The sequence below is a fragment of the Melanerpes formicivorus genome, unplaced genomic scaffold (assembly GCF_026170545.1).
Source record: "Melanerpes formicivorus ecotype bairdi unplaced genomic scaffold, bMelFor1.0.p_v2 SCAF_90, whole genome shotgun sequence".
NCBI classification, from domain to species: domain Eukaryota; kingdom Metazoa; phylum Chordata; class Aves; order Piciformes; family Picidae; genus Melanerpes; species Melanerpes formicivorus.
In genome coordinates, this window is record NW_027142442.1 from 1,212,158 (window position 1) to 1,229,359 (window position 17,202).

The 17,202-nt window shown below is 45.7% G+C and overlaps 2 protein-coding genes across 6 annotated transcripts in view; one reads left to right on the forward strand and one right to left on the reverse strand.

Annotated features, from left to right (window-relative positions):
- Nucleotides 1-13,261, reverse strand: ALDH6A1 (aldehyde dehydrogenase 6 family member A1). Its single transcript, XM_068165597.1, has 12 exons — nt 13,145-13,261; nt 12,826-12,891; nt 9,834-9,908; nt 8,403-8,564; nt 6,803-6,881; nt 5,950-6,252; nt 5,098-5,219; nt 4,690-4,879; nt 3,811-3,992; nt 2,242-2,421; nt 1,958-2,056; nt 1-1,475 (listed from the first exon to the last, which is right to left on the reverse strand). Exons 1-12 carry the CDS (start codon nt 13,202-13,204, stop codon nt 1,371-1,373), a joined length of 1,623 nt encoding a protein of 540 aa, XP_068021698.1. The 5' UTR covers nt 13,205-13,261; the 3' UTR covers nt 1-1,370.
- Nucleotides 13,262-13,556: 295 nt separating this feature from the next.
- LIN52 (lin-52 DREAM MuvB core complex component) overlaps nt 13,557-17,202 on the forward strand; it is a 53,975-nt gene continuing 50,329 nt past the window's right edge. For all 5 annotated transcript variants that reach the window (XM_068165602.1, XM_068165600.1, XM_068165601.1 and 2 more), the window contains exons 1-5: nt 13,557-13,610; nt 13,684-13,758; nt 13,894-13,931; nt 14,401-14,467; nt 15,900-15,983. In XM_068165602.1, coding sequence (XP_068021703.1) covers nt 13,592-13,610; nt 13,684-13,758; nt 13,894-13,931; nt 14,401-14,467; nt 15,900-15,983 — 283 coding nt within the window. In that variant the 5' untranslated portion in view covers nt 13,557-13,591. The remainder of the gene's footprint in view (nt 13,611-13,683; nt 13,759-13,893; nt 13,932-14,400; nt 14,468-15,899; nt 15,984-17,202) is intronic.

Consider the following 17,202-nt stretch of genomic DNA (forward strand, 5'->3'; position numbering starts at 1 on the left):
TTCTGTAGAAATGTATTAGCATGTTTTTAATTTGTAATCAAATTGCAAGGTGAGAATTTCCCCTCTAGAATACAGCAGAGGGAAAACCCAGGATACAAACATTAGTGAATGCACAGCCCTTGTAACCTGTCAGTTACAAAGGTGTCTTTAGCAGAGGCAGGATACAAAGCGTTCACATTCAGGTTAAGTAAACAAGTAATGGTTACAGTTGTCAGAGTATGAGTATTTTCCATGGGTGCTTGAATGAGTTCCTTGCAGACCCCCCCTAGCAGCATCACCTTTCAGCAACCAGGGATTTAGGCTCTCCAGCTGAAAACACAGAGATTCTTAAAAACAGGGAATACTGAGTCTTATCCCTCTCTGGTAATGGCATCTGTACTTCCTAGAGAACATAACTGTGTTTGAACAAATGTGTCAAGGAGTGAGTCAGTCAACACAAATACAGCTCTGGCCAGGAACAGCACTGGCTGCTTTGTGATTGATTAAAAAAAACTGTGTTCTTTCTTTCCACTGACTTGGCTACTTACTCTGCCTTCCACCCAGACCTACAAAGATACATACACGTGCTAACATTTCTATTTGCACAGTTTCATAGTGTTACAAGACCTGTAGGCACCTATCTGTTAGCACAGTAAAAAGGCACCAAATAACTTTAACAGAACTGACAACAAGCTGGGGAATGTGAGCCACGTGCACAATGGGAACAGAAGTGTTCAAGCTGTGAGAGGCACAGTGAAGGTCACTGTACTACAGAGGGATTTCTTTCATCCTCAGACAAGCAAATATACTTTCCTGAAAAATCCTTAGAAAGCTATTTCCCAAGTGTTTTGGAAACTGCTCAGCAGATGAAAGATTGACATTTTCAACTCCCAAGCTTGCTCTCTTCATTGTAGTTACTTCTGTGAGACACCCAAGGTCCCAGCTATGTCACTCAAAGTACTCATCTTTGAGAAAGATGACCTCAAGATAAAAGAGGTAAATACAAATGCTACAAGATGTAGCCAGGAGTGAGTCACTAAGGCTAAAGATAATGAAGTAGAAACCAGAGTAATAGTCAAGGTCAGAGTGTCTGGAAAGAAACACAATTGAAGACCAATCTCACTGTCTGCCCTTACAATTATTATCTGATAAGGTTGTTTCATCTATGATAAGATGCAGGGGAAGAAATAATTCAGATAGCCAAAAACCAGTGACAGCAACATGAAACCCAGACTGTGTGTTGCATGACCCTGCCTGATCTGCACAGACACAGGGGTCCATGAGAAAATGGAGCCTTCTGTTCATTCCCACAGAAATGATGATAGTCAGGACAAAGCTGGGAAGTGCAGCATAGAAGAAGGGCACCAGGAACAGCATCTGGAAAAGCTGATTTAGTTTCCCATGGTTGGCATAACCACAGCAGGCTTGGCAATGGTGGCATCTTCCTCTTTCCATTGAGAAATTACAGTTTTCAGCTGTGTGTAGAACTGCACCCCCTGAAGGAAAGGGGAGACACAAGGATCAGATGTTTGGCCGTATGACTTCTTCAGGTGTGCACTAGTGATGCATCAAGCAGTTTTTCCTGTATCTACAGAGGACTGAGTTTTTCTCAGTGGGAAAAATTTCTGTCAGCCTGTTCCTTTCACCACTTCCCCAAAGATTCTGGGTTTGTGAGAAAGCTTGCTACTCCTTGCTCCCTTCTCAAATCTCACTCCCATCTCAAATTTCCTAAGACAAGATTTGCTCCCTTCTCAAGTCTCCTAAGACAAGACTTGCTTTTTTGTATTTAAGGAGGCAAAAAAAATAAGGGGGGGATTGGCTATTGCATTATGGTGGCTGTGATCACTGGCTGGCCTTCACTTTCTTGACTGGGACAGCTTCAAGGTCTTCTTACTCATGATGACCATCTCCCCATTGCCACTGATAATTTGATTTATCACAGTTCAACCCAACAGAGTACTCTGAATCAGTAAGTTACCTGCTTGCCATAGAAATTGGTGTCCCCTCTGAAAGAAGCACGAGAGCCGGTGAAAGAGAACATGGGCAGAGGTACTGGGATTGGAACGTTGACACCCACCTAAACCAAAGGAAAGCTGCCATGTTAATCACAAGAAGTAGCAGGTTGCAGAGCACTCTCCAAAAGCTACAGAACTTTGTTTACTTGCTTCTGAAGCTGAGTAGTCAGTGATTAGTCACTACAGCTGGATGGCTCCCCACTGTAAAAGGTGAGTACTAACAGCAACAGTTCTAGCTTGAACGTACCTGCCCCACATCTACCAAGTGAGAGTATTTCCGAGCTGTGGCTCCATTGGTGGTGAAGATTGCAGTTCCATTTCCATAGGGGTTATTGTTCACCATCTTAATAGCATCATCCAAACTGTCTGCTTCCAGAACAACTAGGACAGGTCCGAAGATTTCCTCCTTGTAGCAAGTCATGTCTGGCTGCCAAGACAAACGGCAGAAAAAGCAGTTTGCATATAGGACATAATAAAACTTATCCCAGTAAACAGGATACAGTAAACACATGCTGCTAATGCTCAGGATATGCTGAGGATCCCCCATCATACTGCTTTGCCACAGGCTCTCTTTCAGTCCTCCTTGCCTTTTCACCAGTTCCCAGGCCCTGCCATCTATCTTGTCCACTAAAGAGGGCAGCACATGCCATCTACAGAGCGCTTTCTGCTTTTATCGCTGCCTAACCTCACTTGGAGATCTACTCTGACCAAGCCTGATTAAGACCAATGTTAATTCAGTATAACTCAGTTCTTGTTGAGAAAGTGACTAGAACCTGCTATCCCTTTCAACTTGGTGTCCAGGCTTTATGTCAGATAATTAGCAACATCTGACAAATACAGGAACACCGACTGAAGAGTACTTTAATCACTAATAGCTAATGCAGCAAGCTATTTATCATTCCTTTGAGAAGCTGTAAGTTTTACATGACTTAGTATATTATTAGCCACTGCACAAAAAAAATGAAGAATCACAAAATCTCAGTGAAACTTTGGAATACCTATTTATGACATGGCACAGTAAAGTGGTTTGAGATGTTTCATGAAAATAGGATGACAAAACTCTGAGATCTGTTAAAAGCCTCAGCTATGTAACAGCATGAATTCAAGAAAATACTGAGAATATGAAGTACAATAGGAGAATTTTCAAGAAGGGTTTTGCTATCATGAAATTACCCAAAAGGCTCACAAGGAATGGAATACTTTTAAGGAAAACACACCAGCTAATAGCATAAAAGAATGGATTTAGGTATGAAAACTCGAGTGGATGTATACCTGGTAAAGAATACTCCCCCACAACGATGCCCATCTGTTGCACACCACACATTATAGTGAGAGGTTGAGTCAAAAATGTTATGACTATATTAAACAACAAAGACATTTTATATCTTAAAATTATTCTCATCAAGATTTCCACAAATATTTAGCTTTTGTTTCTGCAAGTCCTTAAATTGCAAAGTCCAGGATTGTGTAATGAAGGAAGGAAAAAATAGGGCTGATTGTTGTACTCTTCCTCAGGCATCTGCTGCCGGCCATTACTACAGGTAGTACACTACAGATGATGGACATTTGGTTCAACACGATACAAACTGCCTGTATCTTAATTGACTGCAATCCATCCAGGTTAAAGATCATTAACCTCACTGCAGATTCTTTCATCACCTCCACAGCTGCATTACAAGGGGCACTTCAGTGGAACCGTGCAAGGGAAGGCTGAGCCATCTGTGGACTTTCTACCTATGATTATTGATTACTAACTGATCTGTTTAACCCATTTTTCAGTTGGCCCTGCAATACACACTGGGTTTGGTCATCTTACCTTGACCTTGGCAAGGATTGTTGGCCCAACAAAATTGCCATTTTCATAGCCCTTCACTTTGATGTTACGTCCATCCAGAAGAAGGGTGGCACCTTCTTTTACTCCTTTCTCAATCAGGTGGCAAACCCGTTCCTTAGCCTGGGGACTGATTAGAGGCCCTAGGTCTGCTCCAGGCTGGTCTCCTGTGAAGAGAGACAGAAATCAAGTTTTTAACCCTGACAGCTTCCTTTTCACAAGCATCATAGAGAGAACTACACTGGCAGGAAAAATCTGAAAACCCTCGTGTTTCTGAGCCACAGAACAAAGATTTGAGACATTAATGAACAACAGTATTAGCCTGCAACTCTCATAATCAACAAATAAGAGAAGTCATAAGCATATGTATAATGTTAGATCACTGGGAAGCTGAAGTTCAACAACAGATTCTTCTCAGACAGGAAGCTTTTTCCCTTTGCAGGGCTCTATTGAACATTAAACAAAGGTGATTCTGCTAGCATTAGTAGCAGTCTAGTGTTTCCAAAGTACTTCTTCCAAGATTCCCTTATTGCAAATTGGAAGGACCTCTAAGTGAAGCTGCAAAATAAATGATAGGTTTGAGTTAAACACAAGACACAGCCTCCAAGCTCCAGTTAAAACATGACTGATCCTGTAAGCCTTGCATCACAGTCATACTGCCAACACAGCCTTCCTACATATTCCTAACTCCAAGACTAGGGCTACATTTCCCAATCCAGACAATCTGCTAGCTCCTAGCCCTACACATCAAACCAATGGTGCCAATAGCTCCAAGGGACACACTGTAATATGGCAGGTACACTGACCTGAAAAGTCACAGTTGTACAGAAGCAAAGTACCTCTTAAGAAATTATCAATCTGTACCTGCATTTACACGTAGATTTTTGGCTCTGTCCACGAGCTCTGGCAGCCATTGCTGTGCTTCTCCCACTAGAATTGCTGTAGACAGGGCCATGCAGCGTTGGCCAGCTGCTCCAAAAGCAGCTCCAACTAACTGGTTCAAGGTGTTCTCTTTGTTGGCATCAGGCATAACCACACCATGGTTCTTGGCTCCCTGAAATACAACAGACACAGTCTCTCATCATCAACCACCTCAGACCACTTTTCCAGGTCTCTGGCAGTATCTTCATACAGTAGCAAGGATTCTGCCACCAACAGGCTGGCAAGAGGGGCAGCCTCATCACTTAAATATCACTAGCAAGATCTGTCTTAACATTCACAGCAGACAGAGGCAGTCTATGTGTAAGCATGTGTTCCATGCAGAGGCATTACCATGTTGGCCTGGACTCTCTTGCCGTTGCGGGATCCTCTCTCGTAGATGTACTCGCCAGCCTGATTAGATCCCACAAAGCTGATGGCTCTGATATCCGGGTGGTCACAAATGAAATTCACAGCTGCAAACAGGAAACAACATGTTGTAACTGTGCTCCACAGTTCCCCCTGTTCCCATCCCCACAGTGCTAGAACCATGTGTATTATTTTTTTCCTTAACACTTTCTTCTGTGCTTTTTACATCTGAGTATTCCCATTACCTCTATGCATTTCTCCACTAATTTCTCAGCATGCAGATTCCTGCTCCTGTCCTCAAACACCTGGCTCTCTGCCACCTCTTTATGCTTTGGTCATCTTCCAAAGTGCCCTGTGCCATCTAGTTATGCTTTGGGCATTTCCCAAGGTGCCCAGGTGATGCAAGAGCAAAGTGACTGTACTGTATTTGTATCCTCATGTTCTGAAGCTATTTGTGTGCTGTAAGAAGTATGTTAGGACCTACAATCCCTCACTGTATATTCAGTGAGGGATTTTATTCTTGTTAAGGCTTCCCTTGGGAAATTAAGATGATTTATCTGTCTATTTCAGTTGAAGCTTAGGTTGCTAAATGGAATCTGAGCACTTACATGCCTTGGGAACTCTGACCCCAGCCCTCAAATTCTTATCTCCTGAAAGATTTGGTGCAGGATGGCAGAGAAATCTCCCAGTCTTCCTTCACCTCCATCAAGAGGTTTGAAGCACCTGTTCAAACCTATCTAACAGCAGCAGCATCAGACTCTCCAAAGAGTACCTCTGCTGAACACAGACCACACCACTTACACACTCCAGGAATCTCTCAAGAAGGGCTGTTATTACCTTCATGTTGTCCATGGATGATATTCAGGGTCCCATCAGGAGCACCAGCATCCTGAAACAGCTTAGCAAGGAACATGAGTGCTCCTGGCACACGCTCAGATGGTTTCATCAAGAAGGTGTTTCCACAAACCATAGCCATGGGGAACATCCAAAGAGGAATCATGGCTGGGAAATTGAATGGTGCAATGCCAGCACAGATGCCCAGAGGCAGACGGTAGGTGCAAGTGTCCATGTCTTTAGTGATGGAGGGCATGGTCTCTCCCAGTATGAGGGATGTCACACTGCAGGCATGTTCAACCACCTCTGCAGCAGAAAGGGCAATACGCCACTGGGTGATCTGTTAAAATGAGTCCCCAAACTCCCTTCTCACTACTGCCTTGACCCAGGCCTTCCAGTCACTTTCCCCACACCTGAAAACTCATTGTGCTCCAGAAAATCCCTTTGCTCTGCCAAGCATTAAGAGCTGACTGTGAACAGATTCTCTAGAGTGCTCTATGTCCTTGTGATAGGAACACAGACACCACAGCCCCGGTAAAAGAACCATACATACAGTATTATTCTACCACCTGGGACTCAGTTTTAGACATCTGAGTAGAAGCAAGAAGTTTCTTGGGCTTTTACAGCAATCTGTAGTCACTCCTAAGTATAGGAAGGATCTAGCAATTCAGAATTGATTTAGGAAAGCTATCTAAGGGAACTTCTCAGTTTAGAGTGATAATTGCCTCTTTTCTTTCAATAGGTGGCTATAAATGGAACTACATGGACAGAGTTCCAGAGCAATCAGTTGCTCAGGAGACTTCCTTCCTACGGGTTCTCAAAGCCCCTTTTTTAACAGGAGGAGCCAGCAGCTTACGGAGGCCTCGGAACACATCTCCCTCAGCATCAGCCAGGGTCTTCCCTTGCTCAAAGGTGATGAGTTTTGAAATTTCTTTCTGAAAATGGAAAACACAAAGTTTATGAATGTTAGGGAAAGTGCCTGTCCATGAAATAGGGTGCAGGGATAAGACAGTTTAACAGAGTTGAATATCACCATAAACAGAATGAGCAGAACCTGTAAAAGTCTACAATGACTAATTTGCTCCTTGCAGACAAGAAGTCAATGAACCACACAGGTGACACTTCACAAAAAACAATCATTGCTGTAGACAGGGTCATGCAGCGTTGGCCAGCTGCTCCAAAAGCAGCTCTAACCAACTGGTTCAAGGGGTTCTCTTTGTTGGCATCAGGCATAACCACGCCACAACCTTGACAGGCTGGAGAGGTGGGCACAAGCCAACCTCATGAGGTTCAACAAGACCAAGTGCAGGGTCCTCCATCTAGGTCGAGGCAATCCCAGGCACAAATCCAGGCTGGGCAGTGACTGGCTGGAAAGCAGCCCTGAGGAGAGAGACTTGGGGGTGCTGGTGGACAAGAAGCTCAACATGAGCTCTCAATGTGCACTTGCAGCCCGCAAAGCCAATCAGATCCTGGGCTGCATCAGGAGAAGTGTGGCCAGCAGGTCAAGGGAGGTGATCCTCCCCCTCTACTCAGCTCTGGAGAGACCCCACCTGGAGTACTGCATCCAGTTCTGGAGCCCCTATTACAAGGGGGATATGGAGGTGCTGTAAGGTGTCCAGAGAAGGGCCATGAGGATGATGAGAGGGCTGGAGCACCTCTCCTATGAGGACAGACTGAAGGAGTTGGGGCTGTTCAGTCTGGAGAAGAGAAGGCTCTGAGGTGACCTCATTGTGGCCTTCCAGTATCTGAAGGGGGCCTACAAGAAGGCTGGGGAGGGACTTCTCAGGATCTCAGGTAGTGATAGGACTAGGGGGAATGGAATGAAGCTGGAGGTGGGGAGATTCAGGCTGGATGTGAGGAGGAGGTTCTTCACCATGAGAGTGGTGAAGCCCTGGAATGGGTTGTCCAGGGAGGTGGTTGGGGCACTGCCCCTGGAGGTGTTTAAGACCAGGCTGGATGAGGCTCTGGCCAGCCTGATCTAGTGTAGGGTGTCCCTGCCCATGTCAGGGGGGTTGGAACTAGATGATCCTTGTGGTCCCTTCCAACCCTGACTGATACTACGATACTATCATGGGTTGGCTTGCGCTCTACAGCTGTCATGTGTCAGAACACAGGCACACCAAAAAAGCAATCAGGAAAATCCAAAGATACAGTAACATACTTCTCCTGCTTGTCTTTATCAATTGGCACATTCTCCATCAAGGTTGAAAGTTCTTCTTGTGATCTTTTGGTAAAGGGACAAATGCAAAATAATAATCCCCAAGAAGCACTCTCTGTTCCCATTTGATGAAGAATGGTTTGCTACACCTCTCAACGACAGTGTCTCAGTTGATTCTTCAGTCCTGGCAGCAACACCTCATCAAGAGCTCTGTAAACTCTGAGTATCTCAATTGAATTCCTAAAGTCAGTTGCAAGGCATTCAGCAACAGCCATCACACACAGCTGTGGTGTCTCACCAGATTGTCTTTGATGAGTTGTTGATAACGCAGGAAGATTTGCTGGCGACTCAAAACAGATGTTTCTGACCAGGTCCAAAAAGCCTTTTTGCAAGAAGCCACAGCTGCCTCCATCTCACTGGCTGTGGCTTTTGGTACACGGCTAACCACTTCATTTGTGGCCTGATGGAAAAAAAACCAAACTAGATCAAAACTCAACCTTTTCCACCTGCCCCTGCCAATCATTCAACAGTCCTCTTGCATCCTGTTGTACAAGGAGCTGTACTTCGGAGCAGAGAAGCACAGGAGAGACAGGCTTCTTCCCTGGTGCACATAAAAGGCCTGGCTTACAACTGGAGTAGTTGGAAAAGCTGCACTCTACACGTTTCAAATTAAACACCTAGAAAACTGAAAAAGCAGTGCTGATTTTTAAGCTGGAGTTGAAGGGACTTGGCTATCTTGAAGCTTTCAGAGGATACAAGGCAAAGGTTTCTGTGACTGTGGTCTGTTGCCTCTGCATCATCTTAGCTCATCTGCTGTCCCTCTTGCACATTAAGTAAGTCAAGGCTCCTTTGGAAAAAGCAGTACATGATTGTAATTAGCACTAGTGCTAGTTTACCTAAACCACTAACCCAAGGTAGTATTTTTGCAAGCAACCTTAGTTCTACTGTATTTAAATTTTAAAAGCTTCTCTTTGCCAGTTTAACATCCTGGTCACCACACAGAGACTGAATGAGCTTCATGAACATGGCTCACTGCTCTGAGCACTTCCACAAAGTAAATCAAAGTAGGGCTTTACAGAGAGGTTTTAGAAACTGCTGTCCAAATTCTTACTATGGGGGTCAGAAGGGTCAAAATTCTGAGTGCAACCTCATTTCCACATCCTTGGTGGAGGACTCATGACAACTACAAGTGCTACTAATCCAAGATTACTTTGCACTGCATAGCATCCAACTTCTAAATTCACTGTGCATAATGTGGCTCACAGATAGAAGCTCTCTGAAAGGACCAGAGCTTCAGCTGCCAGGATTTTATACTGAGGTCCAAGAGTGAAATCACTCTCTTATCAGGACTAACATTCAGCTGTCATCAAATCACATCTAGTTGATTTCACATACAGGGAGAAGGAAACCCTTCAGAAACATGGCATGTTGATCACAGAGCCTTTCTGTAAGCAAAGAAGATGTAAGCAGAGTTTAAGCTTCCTTTCTGGTGACCAGGGTTTCCTACACAGGGGGAATAGAGGAGGTCAACACTTTCCTAAGACTGCCATTTTCATATGAGAAGGAAATTGAGAAGCAGTTACACAGTGCTACATCCATCTTAAGATCCAAGTCTAAACATTTCTCCAGAAATGTCTGTACTTTGCCCTTTTGCCAAATGCTTGAACAGAGGCACAAACCCTTGCTGCACAGTGACTACCAATATATACACTGAGACCGCTTCACTTACCGGGTTGTGGATATCGATCCATTCAGTAGTTTTGGACTCAACAAACTTCCCATCAATGAAGAGTTTGGTTGTTGGCTGTGGAGGACAAAACACTGCACAGTGAGTGATCGCTGCCTCAAGGTGCCTAAACATTAGTGTACTTTATTACACACAAGCCTTCATGATTTACCACTGTCCTGCCTGCTAGAAAGTCTAGATCCAGTTTACAGCCAAGGCCCAGCTAACTGCTTAAGCTGAAATTGTTCACGGTCTCTGCCCCATTTTCTCTCACTTTACACCAAAATGGCCAAAATTATTTCTAAAAGCTGTTATAGAATAGAATAGAATAGAATAGAATAGAATAGAATAGAATAGAATAGAATAGAATAGAATAGAATAGAATCGAATCGATAAGGTTGGAAGAAACCTCAAAGATCATCAAGTCCAACCTGTCACCCAAGACCTCATGACTACTAAACCACAGCACCAAGAGCCACGTCCAGTCTCCTCTTGGACCACCTCCAGGGATGGTGATTCCACCACCTTCCTGGGCAGCCTATTCCAATGACTAACAACTCTCTCAGTGAAGAACTTTCTCCTCACCTCAAGCCTAAACTTCCCCTTGCGCAGCTTTAGACTGTGTCCTCTTGTTCTAGTGCTGGTTGCCTGGGAGAAGAGACCAACCCCCTCCTGGCTACAACCTCCCTTCAGGTAGTTTTAGAGAGCAATAAGGTCTTCCCTGAGCCTCCTCTTCTCAGAGCTATTTAAATCTACTTAATCACCCAATGTTTACTAAGGTAGACAACTAAAAACCTGTAACCCATAAGTGTTCAGAAGTGACAGTTAATAATTCACCTAGTGAGAATTCAGTGTACCCAGCACAAACTGTACTATGGGTTTCCTTCCCACCAAACCACTAAGTATGCTCATCTCTCCAGTTCAGAGCTATGGGCATAAAATTGGACTTTACCCACTCCACACTTGGTCCTGCAACAAAGAGCAAGGAATCTACATCTGCTAAATTAGTAGGGACTGTCCTGTCAGGCAGCACAGAAAACAGGCAGCACAGAAAACAGAACTTTCCTACTCAGGCGCAGAGGGGAGAAAAGGAAAGTTTGGAATAAGGAGTTCAGGTAGGACAGAAGGAAAAACACAGCTAGAAGCTGTAACTAGCATTGGATAGGCATTAACACTATCATGCAGGAAAACAGATTGGGACTATGCATTAATTAAGAAACTAGAAGCTGATATTGTGAGGTAAGGAAAGAGCTAGGAGAAAACAAGAACCAGTTAACCATGCCACAAAATAGTGGCGTGGGAGAAACACACAAGAACAGATAACAGGGAGAAACAGATCTCCTGTGTGAAGAACAAATATGGGACAGATCAACAGAATTGGGATACAATTCCAAAATACATCAGGAAACTGTGACTAAATTGGGACATGTAATTATGAGAGGGAGATGAGGACTGAGATGCTATCCAAGGTATAAGGAAAGCAAAGAGATCAGAGGAAAAAATCAGGGACATAAATAGTGTTGGCTGCACAAGTAAGTACAGCGAGAAGTGGATGAGAGTGAAAAAAGTGAGCAACAATGAGAGTTGGGACAAGGTGAAAGATAAGAAAGCTAGGATGAGAAGTGTAAAGCAAGACTGTTAATGGAGAAACAAGGATTTGGGAAGTAAACCCAAAAGTGAATGAAAAACAGCCCCAAACAACAAAAAAAACCCAACTTGCAGATGATTATGCAGCTGGAATTACACTTGGGAAAGAGGCAGAAATCTGTACCTACAAAACACAACCCCTTCGAGAACCTGGAAGGAAGCACAGGAAATCCAAGTCCCCTGACTGAGTTTCCTGACTGTCAGTACAGGTTTTCCAGTGCTGGTCTAAAGAATGACAAACTACTACTATCAGTCACTCCATTAGCCCATGTGTCATGTATCTGCAGTGGACCTTCAAGTTCCAGTGCTTTATATCCCACATGGACTTCAGTGCAATGGAATTTATGTTCTATCAAATTGCTTAAAAGGGCTGTCTAGAAAATTGCACATACAAAGAAAACCATTTTAAGCAAGCCAGGAAATGCTGAATTAAGACTGATTGCACTTTTCCCTTCATAGCTCCACCATTTTTTATACAGAATAAACCTGCTGTGGGAACAAGGACTGTAGTAAAGCAGACTCTTCAGAGAATCGTGATTTAGCTGTTCAGAACTTCACAGAATCCCCAGGGTTGGAAAACTTGCACAGCGTACAGCCATAGATGCAGAAAAAACCCCACAGTTAAAGCTGTTTGATATTGCCCAAAAGAAATCAGATCCTCTCCCTGCCATAAATAGAAGATAGGAGGCCAATCCACACAGCTTGAAACAATCTCTTCCCTCCCCCCCCCCCCCCCCATTATCATTAGCCATCTAGTCTATATTCATTTCTGATGATCTTATTGAAGGGATACGACGAATTGTAAAAGAAATCTAAAAGGCGTGGGGAAATTGGCTGGTGTACACATGGCACAAGCACATGGGAAAAAAACGAAGACGCGATGATCTGACCTGCCACACCGCCGTTAGGTGTACCTGTTGAGCCAGGCAGGGCTCACCGCAAGACGTAACCTGAGGCGATTCCCCGAGCGGCTGCACCGACCCACGGGGCAGGTGCCCCGGCCGGCACTCCCCAGCGCCAGTCAAACAAACTCGACACTAAATGCCTTTCCCTTCCCCCTAGTTGCGTACTGGGGCCCCCCGCGCCCTGAGCACGGGCAGTCCCACGCATCTGTCCCTGAAATACCAACCCGGAGCCACTGCGAGGAGAGCCAAGCTGAGTAGCTGGAAGAAATGACCTTACAAGAGAAGACCCGAGAGCAGCCCTCGGCCGGCTGCGGAGGGCAGCAGATGCGCCCGGAGCTTTCTCGCGCCCTCTCCTCGCCCGCTGCCTCTGCTCAGACCGAGCGAGACCGCCCCTCAGGCCCTGCAGCCACCCTGCCCGAAGGCTCCGCGGGACAGACACTCACCACCGAGGAGGAGGAGAAGGAGGCGGCAGCCGAGGCGATCCATGGGGTACCATCTCTTCGCGGCAGCTGGAGGGGAGGGAAGCACAGACCAGGGCGATTCTTCAGGACTTCAGGACTGCTCCCGGCCCTTCCCAGCTCGGGTCAGGCAAGTAGTCACCCACCCACCCCCCGCCGCGGCGCCATTGACTACTCCCTGCTCGGGACCGCCCCACCCACGGGGCCCCGGTGCCAGGTGGGCCGCGACCGCTCTCCCCCGCTCGCACTGCTGCCCCTCCTCGAGCCGCAGGAACAGCTGCGGGACCGGGCGCCGCGGCCTCACCCTCAGCGCCACGCGTCGCCTCCCGCCCCAGACACCGCGCGCCGCTGCCGCCGCCGCCATCCCGACCGAGGGTCGCTGCCTCGCGGCCCCCGACGGCGCCCCTCGGCCCGCCCCTGCCCGCCGGGTCACCGCCTCCACGTGCTCATTGGCCTTCCGCTCACCGGCCTGTTCCCCTCCGGCGGGGACCTCACGGCTCACAGCAAATCGCCGTCAGAGAGTCTCCCCCGCCCCCTGTGCCAGGCCGCGGATTCGCCGTGAGAGCTCAGCCGCCCACTGACCCTCAGAGGCTGGATGGGCCGAGCACCGCCCCCGCGGCGACGCCTCCTGGCAGTAGCTGTAGGAGCGACACGTGGGGTTCGGGGCGTGGTTTGTTTTTCCACTCGAGGGCGGGGGCACGCGCTGGAGTCTTCCGCCAGCCGCGGCGACACGTCACGTGAGGCGGGCAAGATGGCGGCTCCCACGGACGGTAGGGCGCCCGGGGTGGGCTGTGCCCCTCCGTTCCATTGGTGGTGCCGTGCCTTACCTGTTCTCTGTTGCAGGCACCGACCTGGAGGCCTCGCTGCTGAGCTTCGAGAAGCTGGACCGCGCTTCCCCGGATTTGTGGCCTGAGCAGCGTAAGTCTGTCAGCTGGGAGCGGGAGGGGAGCCCCTTCCTGCGCGGGCCAGGCGCGGGGTGGTTACGGAGGGGGTGTTTGGGGGGCTACCGCCGTAGGTTCTCACCCCGCGCTGCCCGTCCTTCTCTCTTCCTAGTGCCCGGTGTTGCTGAGTTCGCCGCCTCCTTCAAAAGTGTGAGTGATCGCTACTTCGCCTTTCGTGTTCCCCGCTGCCCCTGTGGTGGTAGATCTGCTTCCTGTTGTGGGCTTTCAGTCTTTGTTCTGTGCAACGTATCTTCATTATCGTTCCAGTATGCGCTAATGTAATCCTTTCCCTTTGCTATACCCTTTATATATATATATGTTTCATGCTTTTTATACTTTAGAACCTAAACATTACATCTTGGAAGAAGTAATACTTTAAACTTTGGTAAATCTTGCTTTTCATGCTGACACTGATTTGTGTTATGTTTTCTTAGCTCTAAAACCTCCTGGGAAAGCTAGAAAACAACATGAAACATAAAAATATCTCTGCAGAGCCCCTGGAATGCTCATATTTTTGTTTCTTGTGTAGCAAATTTTCAATGTGAGATTAGACTTCTTTGTATAATTGTAAAAGTGCACTTGTCTGAGTATGAACTTCTGGCTTTTTTTTTCCATACAGCCTATTACAAATTCTCCTCCCAAGTGGATGGCTGAATTAGAAAATGATGATATTGATATGTTAAAGGGTGAGTATGGACATGATGAATAGGAAGTAAAGTTGTTAAAGCAGATAGGAATTCAATACTTGCTTAAGATACTTAAAATACTTGTTCTTCTTGTGTTCTGGAGGTGGCCCTGTGACCTCAGATCTCTAGTCCTCACATGTGCAGAATCTCCAGCTCAGGAGTCTCTTTATCTTGTTAATAATATCTCCAAGAGAATATCCAGATGTCAGTGGCAGGGTGATTATTTAAAACAAGCATGCAGGAACTAGTTGAACAGTGCAATGTTACATGAAATGTACAAGAAGGACAGGGAGCTGCTTGAAAGAGTCCAGTGCAGAGCCACAAAAATGATGGAGTGGAACATCTCCCTTATGAGGAGAGACTGAAGGAGCTGGGGCTATTTGGGTTGGAGAGGAGGAGACTGAGGGGTGGCCTCCTTCACCTTTATAAATATGCAAAGGGTGAGTGCCGAGAGGATGGAGCCAGGCTCTGCTTGGTGGTGCCCAATGACAGGACAAGGGGCAATGGGTGGAAGTTGAGGCATAGGAAGTTCCAAGCAAACAGGAGGAAAAATTTTTTCACTGTGAGGGTGATGGAATGCTAGAACAGGTTGCCCAGGAGGGTTGTGGAGTCTCCCTTTCTGGAGATATTTAAAAACCTGCCTGGATGTGTTCCTGTGTGATGTGGTATAGGTGATCCTGCTCTGGCAGGGGGTGTTGGGCTGGATGATCTTTCTAGATCCCTTCCAGCCCCTGTCATCTATCTCCATTACCTTGTTTGCAAGTCTCTTGCTGCATAAGTATAGTGGATAGTGAAGTGAACTTTTTGGTGGGCCTGATGTAATCAAACTTGGTGAGCAGCTCAGAGCTGTTGATTGACTTGTTTGGGGGTGGTCTTTGTGTGTGTCTTCACTCACAGATCCAAGATCTGTAATCAAATGGTAAGGCTGTATGAGCAAGTTAGAGAAGGGCCTGCTGTCATGTAGCTTTTCTTCATGTTACAGCCATTAGTTTGGAGTAAATATCCTAGAGCATGCTCTGCCTCTTGTGTAAGCTTCAGATGAAATGTTTCAAAAGGAAAGTAGGACACCTTGACTTCAACTTGCTGTAAGAAATATGCTTATTGATAATACATTATTAATGTATAGTAAGCCTGTTTCCTCACATACTCTTTTGTAGCTTGTTCATGTAGCATTGTGAATTTACAGGAGCTTCCAAATACAAGTTGCTCCTTGCAGTGATTACAGTATGGACCAGATCTGTGATTGGTTGTGGTTTTCTTGGTAGGAGAAACTGGTCTTTTCTCAGTGAGTTAAAATCTAAAATGAAGAGTGGCATCAGCATGAATTTTGAACATAGTCTGTTCACTGGAAATAGATCTTATCAGTAGTAAACAGCTAAAGTGTCACTAGATGGCTATAGACAGTGTTAAAGCTCACACTTTTCTCTCTTAGAACTGGGGAGCCTCACCACAGCTAACCTGATGGAAAAAGTTCGTGGCCTGCAGAACCTGGCTTATCAGCTGGGCCTGGATGAATGTAAGTGTGCTATGCAGATGGGACTGACTGTATGGCAGATCTTCCCACTGAAGATGGTACATGGTGCCATGGTTTAGTAGTAGAAGTCTTGGGTGACAGGTTGGACCTGATGATCTTTGAGGTCTTTTCCAACCTTATTGATTCTATGATTTGTATCTGGAAAAGTGTGTTGGCACGTTTGGCAAGTGTCTGACAGTCACAGTGAGTGACTTTCCAAAACAGGATGAGAGAGTGAGCTTACATCTCCAACCTGTGGCCCACCTCCATGGAGGAGACAGCAGAAGTAGCAAGAGGTCATATACCAGTCTGGTGTGGCACACAGACCTCTGTTCCTGGCTTAACAATTGCCTTAGATAAATCAGGTCACTTTTTGGTTCATTTCACACTCGACATACTAAAGCTCTTTCTCTGAATACTTGTGGCACTATTTAGGTCAAACTTCATGCACTGCCTCCACAGTGCCTTCCAGCACTTGGTATTCCTATTGTTTTCTGCTTTTGTAGCTTTTTTCTTTGTTATTTTTTTCCACAATGAATTATGGCAGGGGGTGATGTCATCGAGTGCTAAAGCTGACCTTCACCTCACTTACAAACAGATGATTTATGTTAGTTTTTTTAAGGAGTAGCTGCTTTTATCATTGTATTTAGGACTCTCTTGTTAATAGGTTGATACAACTCTGAGGATTTCAAAAGTATTGTATTTTAAATGCAGCCTGTCCATACTGACACATCTATTTTGCTTAATTTTGCTCTGGGGTAGTCATTAGTTGCAGTTATTCTTAGGCTACACGAAGCACCAAAATAGGTTTTTCACCTTCTCTTCAGGTGGATAACAAAAATGCTTTAATAGACCTTTAAAGCCTTCCTGACTGTAAACCTAGGATATCCTGAGGGTTAATGACTTGTTAACAAAAAGTATATTTTATCATGTTCCTGTCAAGTTTATTTTAATTCCAGTGCTAACATCTGTTCAGACTCTGCAAAGCATTTAGTGGAGCAGAAGTTGGAGTAACCAGTATAAAACCAAGTCAAATATGAAGGTTGGCTGATGATTGGATTTCTCAGTTTAATCAAGCTCTAGGCTTAAATGTCAGACAGTTTTTTTTTTCCCTGATGAATGGAATTTAAGCAGAGCCTGGGTTATATTAGAGCTTAGGAATATTTGTGGCATGCATTTCCATGTGTTTTTACTGAGGACAAATGGAATGAAGACAAAGTGA